This window comes from Oncorhynchus gorbuscha, linkage group LG02, assembly GCF_021184085.1.
Source record: "Oncorhynchus gorbuscha isolate QuinsamMale2020 ecotype Even-year linkage group LG02, OgorEven_v1.0, whole genome shotgun sequence".
Lineage (NCBI taxonomy): Eukaryota > Metazoa > Chordata > Actinopteri > Salmoniformes > Salmonidae > Oncorhynchus > Oncorhynchus gorbuscha.
Window position 1 is genome coordinate 59,681,157 of NC_060174.1, and position 17,752 is coordinate 59,698,908.

Below are 17,752 nucleotides of genomic sequence, written 5' to 3' on the forward strand. Positions count from 1 at the left end.
TAAATTAATCAAAACAGGAACATTTTACATTTGGCTAGAAATTCAAAAAGTAAATGATTTTAACACAGAAAAAAAGTCTGTGCTACCTATATCCCCCCACTATAATCCCCATACTTTAATGAAGACAGGTTCTCCATCCTGGAGGGGTAAATCAATCATTTCCAGGCCCAGGGACATGTACTAGTCTGTGGCGACCTAAATGCTAGAACCGGACAAGACCTTGACACCCTCAGCACACAGGGGGACAAACAACTGCCTGGAGGGGACAGCATTCCCTCCCCCATATGACCCCCTAGGCACAACTATGACAACATAACCAACAAAAACAGGTCACACCTCCTGCAGCTCTGTTGTACACTGGATATGTAGTCAATGGTAGGCTTCGAGGGGACTCCTATGGTAGGAACACCTATAGCTCATCTCTTGGCAGTAGTACTGTATACTACTTTATCACTGATTTCTACCCAGAGTCTCTCAGAGCGTTCACAGTCAGCCCACTGACACCCTGTCACGATCATCGATAGAAACAGACCAAGACGCAGAGTGAGTTGAGTTCCACATACTTTATTACACAGTGAAACGACAAAAAACAATAAACACCACGAACGTGAAAGCCGTATTGCTCAAAACACTAACACAAACAATATCCCACAAAACAGGTGGGAACAAAGGACAACTTAAGTATGATCCCCAATTAGAGACAACGATAATCAGCTGCCTCTAATTGGGAACCATACTAAAACACCAACATAGAAATATAATGACTAGAACACCCCCGAGTCACGCCCTGGCCTAAAACACCATAGAGAACTCAAAGGGCTCTCCATGGTCCGGGTGTGACACACCCCTATCAGATCACAGCAAAATCAGTCTACTTGAACAGAGCAATAGTTAATCATGAGGCATCAAAGCCGAAGGAACTGAGTAGTCTTAAGAAATGCTACAGATGGAAGGAATGTAGTGTGGAAACCTACTAAAAATCAATTAGGCAACAACAAATTCAATCCCTTTTAGACAACCTTCTGGACAAAACGTTCCACTGTAATAGGTAAGTTGTAAACTTGGTGGTAGAAAATCTAAACAATATACAGTTGAAGTCGGAAGTTTACGTGCACTTAGGTTGGAGTCATTAAAACTCGTTTTTCAACCACTCCACAAATTTCTTGTTAACAAACTATAGTTTTGGCAAGTCAGTTTGGACATCTACTTAATGCTTGACACAAGTCATTTTCCAACAATTGTTTACAGACAGATTATTTCACTTATAATTCACTGTATCACAATTTCAGTGGGTCAGAAGTTTACATTCACTAAGTTGACGGTGCCTTTAAACAGCTCGGAAAATTCCAGACAATTATGTCATGGCTTTAGAAGCTTCTGATAGGATAATTGACATAATTTGAGTCAATTGGAGGTGTACCTGTGGATGTATTTCAAGGCCTACCTTCAAACTCAGTGCCTCTATGCTTGACATCATGGGAAAATCAAAAGGAATCAGCCAAGACCTCAGAAATGTTTTTCTAGACCTCTACAAGTCTGGTTCATCCTTGGGAGCAATTTCCAAATGCCTGAAGGTACCACGTTCATCTGTACAAACAATTGTTCGCAAGTATAAACACCATGGGACCATGTAGCCATCATACCACTCAGGAAGGAGACGAGTTGTGTCTCCTAGAGATGAACGTACTTTGGTGCGAGAAGTGCAAATCAATCCCAGAACAACAGCAAAGGTCCTTGTGAAGCTGCTGGAGGAAACAGGTACAAAAGTATCTATATCCATAGTAAAACAAGTTCTATATCTACATAACCTGAAAGGCTGCTCAGCAAGGAAGAAGCCACTGCTCCAAAACTGCCATAAATAAAAGCCAGACTACGTTTTGCTACTGCACATGGGCACGGAGATCGTACTTTTTGGAGAAATGTTCTCTGGTCTAATGAAACAAAAATATAACTGTTTGGCCATAATGACCATTGTTATGTTTGAAGGAAAAAGGGGGAGGCTTACAAGCCGAAGAACACCAACCCAACCGTGAAGCACGGGGGTGGCAGCATCTTGTTGTGGGGGTGCTTTGCCTCAGGAGGGACTGGTGCACTTCACAAAATAGATGGCATCATGTGGAAGGAAAATTATGTGGATATATTGAAGCAACATCTCACACAGTGGTGATCCTAACTGACCTAAGACAGGGAATTTGATGGTATCCTCAATTAAATGATAAAATATACTGTCACGAGTTCGACCGAGGATGGCTTCCCTTCCCCGGTTGGGTGGCGCTCGGCGGTCGTCGTCACCGGCCTATTAGCTGCCACTGATTGTCTTTCCTCCCCCTCCTTGTATGTTTATTGGTAGCACCTGTTTGTGATGATTAGTTGGGCTTCTTTAGACAGCCGGCCCGCCTGTTTGTTGTGCGGGATTATTCATTGTAACCTTCGGCTCTGTAGTAGAGGAACGTGTTAGTTCCTGGTCGTGCATTTTTCAGTAGTCATTTTTAATTCCCTGTGTTTTGGGGCCGTTATTATTGTGAGCACCCTGTGGTGCATTGGTGCAATTAAAGAGCACAGCATTGCACTCTCTGTCTCCTGCGTTTGACTCCACACCCACGACACCTGGAGCATTACATATACAAACAACACATTCCAATTGGCTATACTTAAACTCTTTAACATCATCCGTAGCTCTGGTATCTTCCTCAATATTTGGGACCAAGGACTGATCACCCCAATCCACAAAAGTGGAGACAAATTTTACCCCAATACTACTGTGGGATATGCGTCAACAGCAAACATGGGAAAATCCTCTGCATTATCATTAACAGCAGACTCGTACATTTCCTCAGTAAAAACAATCTACTGAGCAATTGTCAAATTGGCTTTTTACCAAATAATTGTACGACAGACCACGTATTCACCCTGTACATCCTAATTGACAAACAAACAAACCAAAACAAAGGCAAAGTCTTCTCATGTTTTGTTGATTTAAAAAAATCCTTTGACTCAATTTGGCAGGAGGGTCTGCTATACAAATTAATTGCAAGTGTTGTTGAGGGAAAAACATAAGGCATTATAAAATCCATGTACACAAATAACAAATCTGCGGTTAAAATGTGCAAAATTCACAAATTTCTTTCCACAGGGCCGTGGGGTGAGACAGGGATGCAGCTTAAGCCCCACCCTCTGCAACATATATATCAACAAATTGGTGAGGGCACTAGAACAGTCTGCAACACCCGGGATCACCCTACTAGAATCTGAAGTCAAATGTCTACTCTTTGCTGAAGATCTGGTGCTTCTGCCACCAACCAAGGAGGGCCTACAGCAGCACCTAGATCTTCTGCAGATTCTGCCAGACCTGGGCCCTGACAGCAAATCTCAGTAAGACCGAAATAATGGTGTTCCAAAAAAGGTCCAGTCGCCAGGACCACAAATACAAGTTCCATCTAGACACCGCCCTAGAGCACACAAAAAATATACATACCTTGGCCACAGGTAATTACCACAAATCTGTGAACGATCTGAGAGACAAGGCAAGAAAGGCCTTCTATGCCATCAAAAGGAACATAAAATTAAACATACCAATTTGGATCTGGCTAAAAATACTTTAATCAGTTATAGAACCCATTGCCCTTTTATGGTTGTGAGGTCTGGGTCCGCTCACCAACCAAGAATTCACAAAATGGGACAAACACCAAATTGAGACTCTGCATGCAGAATTCTGCAAAAATATCCTCCATATACAATGTAAAACACCAAATAATGCATGCAGAGCAGAATTAGGCCGATACCCGCTAATTATCAAAATCCAGAAAAGAGCCATTAAATTCTACAACCACCTAAAAGGAAGCGATTCCCAAACCTTCCATAAAAAAGTCATCATCTACAGAGAGATGAACCTGGAGAAGAGTCTCCTAAGCAATCCCCCCCTCCCTCAGTATGTCTTCACAGGCTTCACAGCATACCCCCCCCTACTCTGTCTTTGGGGAAGCTGATTTTGTATCATATGGTGGTTGCTTGGGAAGCTGTGCAGAGAGTAGATGTTGAATCTTCTAAAATGTCTATCATTACTGCTTGATGGTAGTGGAAAGACAAAAGGAGATGGAAAGTGAAATAACAATAATACCAGCCTCAATTACACAAGCTACATCAACTGTAAGACAACAACCCACACACTGTAATGGCAAGCAGATGAGTACTTCTCATCTGGTTAAAACAAGCCGGATATGTTCAGGAAATCCATAATTTATTAAACCATCTTTCTGGAATACCCCTGTAGAGTTTCTGTGTTTTTGATTTGACAGTTACCTCAGGCTTTTCCTGGCGGTGTTACATTCCCTGTTAACACATTTGTGACCCACCATCTCTTTTCAGTCTTATGTTCCAAAATCTATTTTATTTTGATTTTTTACATTGAATAAAAGTACAGACTCAGAGCTTCAAAATGGCATATCATACACTGCAGTTGCTGGAAACATGGGGAAGTAATACTTTTAGGAGAAAAGGGATTCAAACATTTTGCAGCGATTTTCACACTTGCTCAACATTAATACTTGTGTTGGGTTCTGAGAATATGAAGGAAAAAGGAAACCGCACACTGCTCTTGGTAGTATCACTGATATATAATAGGCTTACGTTTCGGCCTCACGTCCAGCCACTAAAGAAAATCAGCCAGGCTCTTTTACTCCCTCTATCAAATGGTAGCTATAAATGCAGAGGATGCGCACAGTGCAACAATATGATGAAGTGTGAATATTTCTTCCACCCGCACACAGGAAAACGGTTCCAAATAAATGACATCATTACGTGTTCTACCACCCGTGTTATTTACATTAGTACATTTCCATGTGGGCTCTGCTTTGTCGATTATCCAGTCACAGTACATTTTAATGACCTAAAGCATGACATTTCTACCTTTAGATTTTGTGGCATAGAGAAAGTTAAGATATCAGACAGGGGAGGTGATATTAATAATACTCTGAGCAAAAGAGAATGTTTTGGGATTTTCACCCACCAGACATTATTTCCTAAAGGACTTAATGATGAAATGCCTATGTATGTTATGTTGTGAATTTGAACATGAATTATGTGCCTATTTAAGATTACTCTGATGTTTTTCGTACCATGTACCCAATGATTAATGAAAACTTGCTGTGTCCTAATTGTGATTTTATGTACGTGTTTAAAACGTCTTATTTATACACTTTTGTAGTGTTTGTGAGATGCATGTTGTTATATTTGGTAGCACTTATTTGTTTTTCCTTTGCCTCCAACCCCTTTCCATGCGTGGAATGGATGTGGGTGGGGCTAGGTCTACATAAGGGTGCTAATTTTTTTTTAAATCACAAAAGCTCTGACGAAGGCCGTGAGGCCGATACGTAAGCTTATTAAATATCAGTGATACTACCAAGAGCAGTGTGCGGCTTCCTTTTTCCTTCATCTTGTTCAACTGTTGCCATGCACCTGCAAAGAGATTGCTCAGATGTGCGAGTGCCTTTTGAATGTTGGGTTCTGAGAATATGAAAATATACTTAGTCATGTCACTGATGGAGTGATAAGGTTGAGGGTCTACGCCAGAAGTGAAGGGTTATAGGAGGAAGGCATATAGTGTGTGTAACTAAGCTTGGAATGTGTTGAGTGCAGGGAAGCGATTACATGAGGCAGGCATTGATAATTGGAGACAGGTGGAGATCTTGGAAACTAACAATATCACTGAGGAAGAGAGGGTAATGTATAGAAGAATTCAACTTGGTTAAGCTTCGCTAGTGTCTGTGAGTTATTTACTCAAAATTGGAACCTAATACTTGGGAAACATATAGAAAAGGAATAATTTTACCAAATGACCTAAATAGATTCTCTGAACATTATCTCACCAAGTTCCCCCATTAGGCAAATCATTAACAGTATTAAATGGCCTATTGTTGTATAATAAAGATACCCTTTAACATTGAACAGCTACGATGCTGCTCTTTGTTTCCACCCATTTAGCATCATTCAAACCCTCTAAAGCCTTAGACCCAAACATCTCTTAAAGTATTCATATTGAAATGTGAATGTGGCCATGTGCTGAAGCAGTGAAGTCTTTCTTAAAAAAAACAAAAAATATTTCAACATTAAAATACTTTATTAACTTCAAGTGCTAAAGGTATTAGCCTACAATTAGGAAAAATACTATCTAGACATAGGCATATATCATAAGATCCTTTCAGTGATATGATATGAACAAAGGAATCTAGCCTGAGAGCATATTTCTGTCCTGCCCTTTGGAGCAGGGCATGTAATATCCATGGCCTTCTCACTGCAAAAGTCCTGATCTTCTCAAAAATATATGTTTGCCGTGTTGTGTCCAGTCCCAGGGATGCTTTCACATCTCTGGAAGGAAGTCAACATTGCACTGGTTCCATCTGAGTGGAAGCTCCTTGGTCACAACAACACCAGGCTCCAGACAATTCAAACTGTAAAGGAGGAAAGCAGACACAAATAGACAAGACATTAAACTTTTGCATACCAGCAATAACATTTATTGACCCCCAAGATCAAGAAATAAGTACAAAGACAAAATACCTGAAGCATTGCTTGTTCCCCCTCGATAATCTCCTTGTACTGGTGGCAGAGAGCAGGTTTATGCTGAAAGACAAGTTCCAGAAAAATATGTTAAAACATGAATTCATTAGTATCCTTTTCATAGGTTGCATGTTTTGTCACAATATTGTTTTGAATGTTTGTTTCGAACTGATCTCCGACTGAGCATTCTACTCAATGCATCGTCAATTCTACTCAATGCATCGTTAGATTTAATCAAAAGTGCATTACAGTGGCTTGGAAATACAATGACATTCATAAGGAGGTAAATCATTAGTAAGAACCTTTTGTCATCATTTTGATGGGAGGCCACCAGATTTTAGCTAGCTAATGTTAGCATTGCTAGCTATTTCTGACGAATAGAAAGATGGCAATGTTGTCAAAATCCATTTGACGATAATGCTGGCAAAGTTTTTCCGTACTAAATGTTTGACTACTTTAGCAATGTCATCGTATCTCCAGGCAATATAGTGTAATTTAGCCGAAACAGTAGTTAGCCTCCGTCCAGAATGACTTATCATCATTTGTAGGGCACCACTATGGTGCCGCCGACATAAGGGGGCTTGAGAACATTCACAACAATGGCATGACTTGACCGAGTGACAGAGGTGCAAGCAATGAATTGTTATTGCCTGTTGACTGCTACAGCTGTACTAAAATACATTCAACCTGCTTCCAGCCCAACAATGGTAATGCAAAAACTACAAGATTGAAGATAACTAGCTAGATTTAGAAAACATTTAGCATCATAATTACCAGCTGGCTACATGTAAATGGTATTCATCTAGCTATCCAGCTGCATGCAAAAAACATGCAAAAAAAACAACCTCAAAATCTATAATCCAATATCTAGCTATTTGGCTAGCTATCACTTCATTGTCCCAATCACATTTTTAAAAAATGATTTAACTAGGCAAGTCAGTTAAGAACAAATTCTTATTTACAATTGAAGGCCTACACCAGCCAAACCCAGACAACGTTGTGCCAGTTGTGCGGCACAACTGGGACTCGTCTGGATTCAAACCAGCGTGTCTGTAGTGACGCCTCAAGCACTGAGATGCAGTGCCTGAGACCGCTGCGCCACTTGAGAGCTCCATGTAACATGGAGTTTGATTAGCTTGCTAATCGATACAGTAGCTATTTCCATGGCATGGATTAGCACATCAGCAATCAACATTAAGCACAGTATGCAACTGTCTAGCTAGCTAGCTAGCTACAGTGCATTCAGAATGTATTCAGACCCTTTGACTTTTTCCACATTTTTTATGTTACAGGCTTATTCTAAAATTGATTAAATCGTTTTTTCCCCTCTACACACAATACCCCATAATGATGAATCAAAAACAGGTTTTTAGAAATAGTTGAAAATACGTAAATATCACATACATAAGTATTCAGAGACTTTACGTAGTACTTTGTTGAAGCACCTTTGGCAGCAATTAGAGCCTTGGGTCTTCTTGGGTATGACACCACAAGCTTGGCATACCTGTATTTAGGGAGTTTCTCCCATTCTTCTCTGCAGGTCCTCTCAAGCTCTGTCAGGTGGTTTTGGGAGCATCGCTGCCATGAAGGACATTCAGAGAGTTCCCCCAAAGCCACTCTTGTGTTGTCTTGGCTGTGTGCTTAGGGTCGTTGTCCTGTTGGAAGTTTAACCTTCACCCCAGTCTGAGGTCCTGAGCACTCTGGAGCAAGTTTTCATCAAGGTCCTCTCTGTACTTTGCTCTGTTCATCTTTCCTTCGACCTTGACTAGTCTCCCAGTCCCTGCTGCTGAAAAACATCACCCACAGCATGATGCTGATACCAAAATGCTTCACCATAGGGATGGTGCCATGTGTCCTCCATACGTTACATTTGGCATTCAGGCTAAAGAGTTCAATCTTGGTTTCATCAGACCAGAGAATCTTGTTTCTATTGATCTGAGAGTCCTTTAGGTGCTTTCTGGCAAACTCCAAGCGGGCTGTCATGTGCCTTTTACTGAGTAGTGGCCTCCGTCTTGCCACTCTACCATAAAGGCCTAATTGGTGGAGTGCTGCTGATGGTTGTCCTGCTCCCATCTCCACAGAGGAACTCTGCAGCTCTGTCAGAGTGACCATCAGGTTCTTGGTCACCACCCTGACCAAGGCCCTTCTCCCCCGATTATTCAGTTCGGCTGGGCGGCCAGCTCTAGGAAGAGTCTTGGTGGTTCCAAACTTCTTCCATTTAAGAATGATGGATGCCACTGTGTTCTTGGGGACCTTCAATGCTGCAGAAATGTTTTTGTACCCTTCTCCAGATCTGTGTCTCGGAGCTCTACAGACAATTTCTTCGACCTCATGGCTTGGTTTTTGCTCTGACATGCACTGTCAACTCTGGGACATTATATAGATGTGTGTATCTTACCAAATCATGTCCAATCAAATACATTTACTACAGGTGAACTGCAATCAAATTGTAGAAACATCTCAGGGATGATCAATGGAAACAGGATGCACCTGAGCTCAATTTTGAAAAGGGTCTGAATGCTTATGTAAATTATATATTTTTGTTTTTATTTTTAAATGAGCACAACAAAAATTAAAAACCTGTTTTCACTTTGTCATTATGGGGTATTATGGGATATGTAGATTTTTTTATGGACATGGGTATGTCAACAAAATGTGGAAAAAGGGAAGGGGTCTGAATGCATTCCGAATGCACTGTATATAGCTAACAATAGCCAGCAATGAAACCACTTTTTGATATAGTTGAGACAAAACGTATAAACACATGTAGCTATTTTAGCATTTTAACTATAGACTCTTACCTGTGTATGGATTATGATGATTCACAGCTGACTGAAACACTCCCAAAATAATCCTTCCCAATCGGCTTCAACCAGTCCAGACTGCTTTTGCCACAGATGACAGAGCTGTGTCGATAACAGCAGCTGTATTCAGGACAACACTGTTATTGAAAGCTGTAGCTACACTTTGCATGTTGTCCATGATGAAAACATTCGTAAATCCAAAGGATCTTTCAAATATTCGTGGTAGCAGAGAGCAGAATGTGCCATTTGACAGAGAAGCCTTGCATGACAGAATGGATTTCTCGTGAATGTCCCAGCCCCTCATTATCTCAAACAATCATGGGTAGGTTACGATTCTGTATTTCTCTGTTTCGAAACAGATTCGTGAGTTCACATTTGATTTATAAATACAGATTAAATACACGTTTGTAATTACGGCACATAAAAGTTCACATGTTCAAAAAGGCATTTGTTCAATTAAATGTTGTTGTTTTTTTACATTTGTTCAATTAAAGACATAATTGTGTTGCAAGTTGGTCAAATATTTCATTTTATTCACGTTGCCAAATGAATGTCTTCTTTTACAATAACTCAATTTGATGTACTGAAAGCGGTTCAGAAAGTGATCAATTTCACCGTTGTTTAATGTTGCCTCAAATGATCTGTCACTGGTCTTTTTCCATTTGTAAATGGGAGGGAGATTGAATAGATATGGTTTCTGATTTGGGATTTTGGTTGACTCCGTAGTTCTTAAAGGTTAAATGTGATCTGGAAGTGATCCGACAGGGCAAGTTGTGGCATGACTGTAAATGCATTCTTATGTTGAGGTGGAATATCGGTTATGGAGTAGTCCACCACACTGTCTACCTAGCACAGAGCTGTATGTGAATCGGCCCAATAAGTCACCCCTTGTACTACCATTAACACTATACAGTATATACTGAGACCGTTGCAGAGCTGAAATATCTCCCTCCTACTTTTGTTAACCACACTTTCATAACTCTTTCTGTGAATGGGGATTTGTTCAATTGTAGAGAGATGCCTTTCCAAATAGATAGGTGTTTCCTTCTGATTCTAGATAGTCCACCTGACCTCAGTCCTGACGTTGAGATCACCGAGCCCAGAGACTGAAAATGTAGTATCTCTAACTGGATATTCTGAAATCCTTCTTCTATGTGGTAGGGGAAATCTCTCTCTCTCTCTATTTTACTCCCCTCCACTCCCTCCACTCTCTCCTACTTCAGACTGTCTGGCAGTTCCCTTTCATTTCAGATTTATGCCCCTCTTTCACTCTCTCTCTCCTCCCTCTCTCAGCTCTCGCCCTCTCTGCCCCCCCCCTCACCTCCCTCGTACTCCGGGCAGTTCCCTGTCTCATTGAGGCTCTCCTCTTCGTTGATGATGATGTTCTCGATATCCTTCATTGTCAGGTGGTCTTGGAACGCATGGAACAGAATCTGCTTCAGCTCATCAAGAGACATCTGCTGCATGTCAAACTGCAGGGGAAAGACACACACACACACACACACACACACACACACACACACACACACACACACACACACACACACACACACACACACACACACACACACACACACACACACACACACACACACACACACACACACACACACACACACACACACACACACTGTAAGAGTTGAAGAGTTGAAGATATATGTACACAAAATGACAGTACTATGCAGATACATTCCAAGGTCATATTATATAATTTTTTACTCTCATTTGTGTGTGTGTGTGTGTGTGTGTGTGTGTGTGTGTGTGTGTGTGTGTGTGTGTGTGTGTGTGTGTGTGTGTGTGTGTGTGTGTGTGTGTGTGTGTGTGTGTGTGTGTGTGTGTGTGTGTGTGTGTGTCAGACGTTTTCAATTTTTCATTCATTTCATTTTTGGCAGCTTTAAACTCCCCTCCTGTCCTTGCCTCCCTCTCCCCAATTCACAATTGCATGCCTATTACCTTGTGAAACACAATCTATTCACTCAGTTTGACACAGCAAATACAGAGAGAGAGAGAGAGAGAGAGAGAGAGAGAGAGAGAGAGAGAGAGAAAAAAAAAAAAAGGGAGAGAGAGGGAGGGAGAGAGAGAGAACTCTGTTGTTCCCCTTCCACTGTGGTAAGAATGACCCAAAGGAGAAGAGAGGAGAAAATATGCATGTGGAGTGACGGATGGCCTAGAGGTATACCTGTACTGCAGTGGCAGACGCTGCTGTTTAAGATGACGGAGGATGATAATTTTCTTGATGAACATGGCCTTATTTCTATTACACCATATTGGATGAGTGTCATTCATATTCCATTCACCCAGCTCAATAGGTTCGATAGGTTTAGGCTACTACATGATACATGTTACTCCCTGCTACAACCTAGCCTATGAACGAAAGTTTACAACTTAGGTGCATTTTTTGTAATCAGGATGAGAGACAGTTACACATTCAATGCCACATTGCATACTCTTGCCTGCAGCTAGCTGATATAGGGTTTAATCCTTAGTTCAACAGTTGCAAACAAGAGTTTCTATTGGACAAATTCAGGTATGTTTATCAACATAGCATAGCATCTATCATAGCATCAACTAACATAGCATCCCTCTCTGTTTGAGCCGGGTGTTTGAGTAGGCCAAACTAGTGAGCTGCATTTAATACTAAGTGAAAGTGAAAGAAATATATACTACGAAATATAGCTAACGAAAATTAGCCCTCACTCGCCCTCTCGCTTCTTCTTAATTGTCTTGCTCTCTCTTTGAATCAACTACTCAACACATTTTATGCACTGCAGTGCTAGCTAGCTGTAGCTTATGCTTTCGGTACTAGATTCATTCTCTGATCCTTTGATTTGGTGGGCAACACGTCAGTTCATGCTGCAAGAGCTCTGATAGGTTGGAGGACCCCCACTGGAAGTTGTCATAATTACTGCGCAAGTCTATGGAAGAGGGTGAGAACCATGATCCTCCTAGGTTGTGTATTGAAGTCAATGTACCCAGAAGAGGACAGAAGCAAGCTGTCCTCCGGCTACACCATGGTGCTACCCTACAGAGTGCTGCTGAGGCTACTGTAGACTTTCATTGCAAAATAGTGTGCTTAAATCAAATATTTGGTGACATTATTTGGTGACAAGTATTTAGTATAGTTTTATCTAAAAAGGATACCTTTAATGTTTCATAACTTTAATGCTCCCATTCTGAAGTCGGCCTCTCTCTCCTTCTAGGTGCCTCTCTACCTAGGTGGGTTTTCCTTGTTACTGTTGCCCTAGGTTTGCTTTTTGGAGAGGCTTAAGTCCAGGTCAGTTTTCAGTTGTTGCAATGTAAAATGTGACTGATTGATTGATCAATTCATTAATGGGTTGTGTCTATTCTATTTTGTTGACCGATTAAAAATAAACTATGTGATAAAGAAAATTAAATAGATAAATAGTTACTAATGGAATTGTGTGACATTGTTGTGGGCCATTAGACAGTACAATAGGACAATAAGAGCCAGTAATACTGTAATAACACTCTAATCACACTATTCAATATCCCTTCCGTCCCTCTGCTGTTATCACAACACACACAGGCTGCAGCCCAAATGGCATACTATTCCTTATATAGTGCAGAGCTCTGGTCAAAAGTAGTGCAGTAGTGAATAGGGTGCCATTTGGGACGCAGGCACAATCCATTAGATATCTCCTCCACTTACAATATCACAGCCCTGCCAGTGGTATAATAGCAGAATGGAGACTCCATTGCAGAGCATTCTGCAATAATGCAGCAAGACTGCTTGATCTTATCACACACACACGCTCACACACACACACACACACGCACGGACGCACGCACGCACGCACGCACGCACTCACTCACTCACTCACTCACTCACTCACTCACTCACTCACTCACTCACTCACTCACTCACTCACTCACTCACACACACACACACACACACACACACACACACACACACACACACACACACACACACACACGCACACACACACACACGCACACACACACACACACACACGTTTGTGATTCTAAAAGCTTGTCTCATTAGGGCTGATTTACAGTGTTAGTGTGTTGTTTCAAATCACATTTTATTTGTCACATGCGCCAAATACAACAGGTGTAGATCTTAACGTGAAATGCTTACATACGAACAATAATGATGGTACATACAATTGGTACCAGTACCGAGTCAATGTGCAGGGGTACGGGGTAGTCAAGATTACTGTGGTAATATGTAGGTAGGGGTAATGTGACTATGCATAGATAATAAACAAAGAGTAGCAGTAGTGTATGTGAAGAGTGTGAAGGAATGTGAATGTATGTGTGTGTGTGTGTTTTTGTGTGTGCATGCTTGCGTGCGTGTATGCTTGTCAACAGAGCTAGATGACAGACAGGGTGTATAGACACATCAATCACAGTCATTTAGGCGTTTGACTTGCTGTCCGCTGGCTTCTAAAAGACAGAACAAAGAGAGAGAGAGGGAGCATTTAGACACAGAGAGTGTTGAGAAGAAGGCACAAAAACACCTCTTCAACCTCAGGAGGCTGAAGAAATTTGGCTTGGCACCTAAAACCCTCAAACCTTTACAGATGTACAATTGAGAGTATCCTGTCGGGCAGTATCACCGCCTGGTAAGGAATCTGCACCGCCGGCAATCGCAGTGCTCTCCAGAGGGTGGCGCTGTCTACCTGCCCTCCAGGACCCGATGTCACAGGAAGGTCAAAAAGGTAATCAAGGACAACAACCACCCGAGCCACTACCTGTTCACCCTGCTATCATCCAGAAGGCAAGGTCAGTACCGGTGCATCAAAGCTGGGACCGAGAAACAGCTTTTATCTCAAGGCCATCAGACTGTTAAATAGCCATCACTAGACGGCTTCCACCTGGTTACATAACCTTAGAGGCTGCTGCCTCATATACATAAACTTAAAACCACTGGTAACTTTAATAATGGAACACTAGTCACTTTAATAATATTAGCTTACTTTTGCTTTACTCATCTCAAATGTATATACTGATGGGAATTGATGTAAAAATGTATCACTAGCCACTTTAAACAATGCCACTTAATATAATGTTTACATACCTGACATTACTCATCTCATATGTATATGTATATACTGTACTCTATATCATCTACTGCATCTTGCCATCTTTATGTAATACATGTATCACTAGCCACTTTAAACTATGCCACTTTGTTTACATACCCTACATTACTCATCTCATATGTATATACTGTACTCGATACCATCTACTGCATCTTGCCTATGCCGTTCTGTACCATCACTCATTCATATATCTTTATGTACATATTCTTTATCCCTTTACACTTGTGTATATAAGGTAGTAGTTGTGGAATTGTTAGGTTAGATTACTCGTTGGTTATTACTGCATTGTCGGAACTAGAAGCACAAGCATTTTGCTACACTCGCATTAACATCTGCTAACCATGTGTATGTGACAAAAAATGATTTGATACTGTATTATATTCTACTGTATTTTAGTCTATGCCACTCCGACATTGTTCATCCTAATATTTATACATTCCTTAATTCCATTATTTTGCTTTTAGGTGCGTGTATTGGTGTGTGTATTGTTGTGAATTGTTAGATATTACAGCACTGTTGAAGCTAGAAACAGAAGCATTTCGCTACACCCGCAATAACTTCTGCGAAATGTGTGTGACAAATACAATTTTATTTGATTTAGAATGGTGTCTACCAGGCAGGTGTCTTACAGGGCTATTTTTAACCTTTTACAAGACTTGTCCTGATTTCTCCAAGTGGTTGACATTCCTGTTGTCCCTGGATCGACAAGTCAATATTGTTTTTTGATAAGTATTTTACAGATGTGTGGACTTGTAACGCTCGTCTGATGGTGGCCGTCTCCGGAGGCTCCGGGCCGGAGGACATCTCTGGAGTGGAGAGACACACAGGAGGCCTGGCTCTGGGAGCAGGCATTGGACTCACCAGGCTGGGGAGACATACAGGAGGCTTCTTCCTTGGCCGAGGCACCGGATACACTGGGCCGTGGAGGCGCACTGTCTCGAATGCAGAGCTGGCACAACCCGTTCTGGCTGGATGCCCACTTCCACCCGGCAAATGCAGGACGCTGGCACTGCTCAACCGAGACACAGTGCACATCACCCCATAGCATGAGGCCTGGACCAGTCACATGCTCGCCAAGGTAAGCACGGGGAGTTGCCTCAGGTCTCCAACCACACTCCCCGTGTGCCCCCCCCCAAAAAAATAATGATATACCTCAGTGGTGGTAGCAAAACTAGATACTCCCCACTTAACATACTGAAGCCCAATCCTGGCTATATGTCTAAAGATTGCATGTCTTGTATTCAAGATCCTAAATGGCCTGGCTCCCCCTCCATTCAATATTTTTGTTAAACAGAAAACCCAGACATATGGCAGCAGATCCACAAGGTCTGCCATGAGAGGTGACTGTATAGTTCCCCTAAGGAAAAGCACCTTTAGTAAATCTGCATTCTCTGTGAGAGCTTCCCATGTCTGGAATACACTGCCATCAGACACACATAACTGCACCACATATCACACTTTCACAAAATGCTTGAAGACCTGGCTAAAGGTCAATCAGATTTGTGAACATGGTCCCTAGCTGTGTGTTGCCGCTTTCCATGTTGTCTGTTGTCTGTAGCTTGTGAGGTGTGGAAACACTTTGTTGCTTTTATGAATTTTGTTTTGCTGCTTTTTGTTCTATGTTGCTCTGTCTGTATGCTATGTCTTGCTTGTCCTATGTTGCTATGTCTTGCTTGTTCTGTGGTGCTATTGTCTATATTGTAATTGTTTTTAATAACCTGCCCAGGGACTGCGGTTGAAAATTAGCCGGCTGGCTAAAACCGGCACTTTTACTGAAATGTTGATTAATGTGCACTGTCCCTGTAAAAATAAAATAAACTAAACTAAACTAAACTAAACTAAACAATTACATTTTTGCCAAGCGATTATTATTTTGTCAAACAATTATTAAGATTCATCCGGTATTGTCCGTAACATCATTACCCCATAGCAACAGATGTGGGACACACACACACACACACACATATACACACACACACACACACACACACACACACACACACACACACACACACACACACACACACACACACACACACACACACACACACACACACACACACACACACACACACACACACACACACACACACACACACACACACACACACACACACACACACACACACACACACACACACACACTCCCAACCGTTCCTCCACAAACAACCACAAATCTCAGATGTTCCATCCCTGAGGCCAGCTGAAGAGAAGACTTGATGTGCCAATGCATATACAGTTGTAGCTGTTTGAGAAGGCATGCAAAATTGTGCAAGAATGGGGAGATTTGATTATCCAACGTCAAGTCTGAAGTGATGGAGCTCAGATACACCCCCCCTACCCTGAAACACACACACACTGATCCCCCGTTGTGACTATTTCTCAAAGCATCTCTGTGCAGTCAGACCATTTGATTATTTTGTGCCACCAGGGCCACAATAATTTTCCCCCTCTCTGATTGTCCGAGTGTGACCCCCCTCCCCATGGGTTACTGCAGCTAGTGTTGCAGTAACCCATGGGTGGGGATGGGGGCATCCCCGGAATCCCCACCAGCTAGGTACAAGGTCATCAAGGTTCTCATTAGCAGATTTGAAAAATTCCTTGGAGGCTTTGGCTTTGTGGAACCAACCCTGCCAGGCAGGCTCAGACTCTTGAGGGGGCAGTGCTGCGTTAGTAGGTCTCTGAACGCGCTTATCTTTCTTGGCTGTGTATTATATAGGCTACTTGCAGTAAGCCTATTAAACAGATAAGGACTTCTCCTTAGTATGTGGGTCGGTCAGGTGGGTGTCTAGGGTATAGGGTTGGGGGCTGTTCCATCATGATAAGACAATAAATAAACATATTTTAAAATATATCATATATCTGCACAGAATTGAAAGCTCTCTCTGTCACAACTACTGCTCGCAGGCACAAACAGGCTGGCTCTGTCATTTGCAACCATTTTCCTTTTTCACTCAACTGCACACTTTTCCAAACACAAAATCACACACCCCACCTTCCATCACAATACACCTGCACATACCCACATACTGTGCATTCTATGTACTCTGTTTGCTGTGTTCTTATCCCTACCATGTTGATTTCTACCTAATTTCAGGCTTTTGAATACTTTCGTGTTCCAGTTCCTTATATAATTAGAAAAAGATTTATTTATTATTACTTTACCCCTTTTTTTCTCCTCAATTTCGTGATATCCAATTGGTAGTAGTTACAGTCTTGCCAATACTAGCTACAGTGGTTAGCTAGCTTGGAGGAAGTATTTAGGGTTGCGTGCATTGCATCTGTGCATTTAGCTAGCTACCGTCC

At 41.8% G+C, this 17,752-nt stretch overlaps 1 protein-coding gene and 1 long non-coding RNA gene across 2 annotated transcripts in view; both read right to left on the minus strand.

Annotated features, from left to right (window-relative positions):
- LOC123993392 (calcium-binding protein 8-like) overlaps positions 1-17,752 on the minus strand; it is a 70,968-nt gene that overhangs the window by 13,290 nt on the left and 39,926 nt on the right. Inside the window, exon 5 of the mRNA XM_046295493.1 lies at positions 10,681-10,831. Within this exon, the coding sequence (XP_046151449.1) occupies positions 10,681-10,831 (151 nt within the window). The remainder of the gene's footprint in view (positions 1-10,680; positions 10,832-17,752) is intronic.
- Positions 6,211-9,472, minus strand: LOC123993398. The gene is made up of 3 exons (XR_006831443.1): positions 9,357-9,472; positions 6,556-6,618; positions 6,211-6,446 (listed from the first exon to the last, which is right to left on the minus strand). It is a non-coding gene; the product is annotated as an uncharacterized LOC123993398 (long non-coding RNA).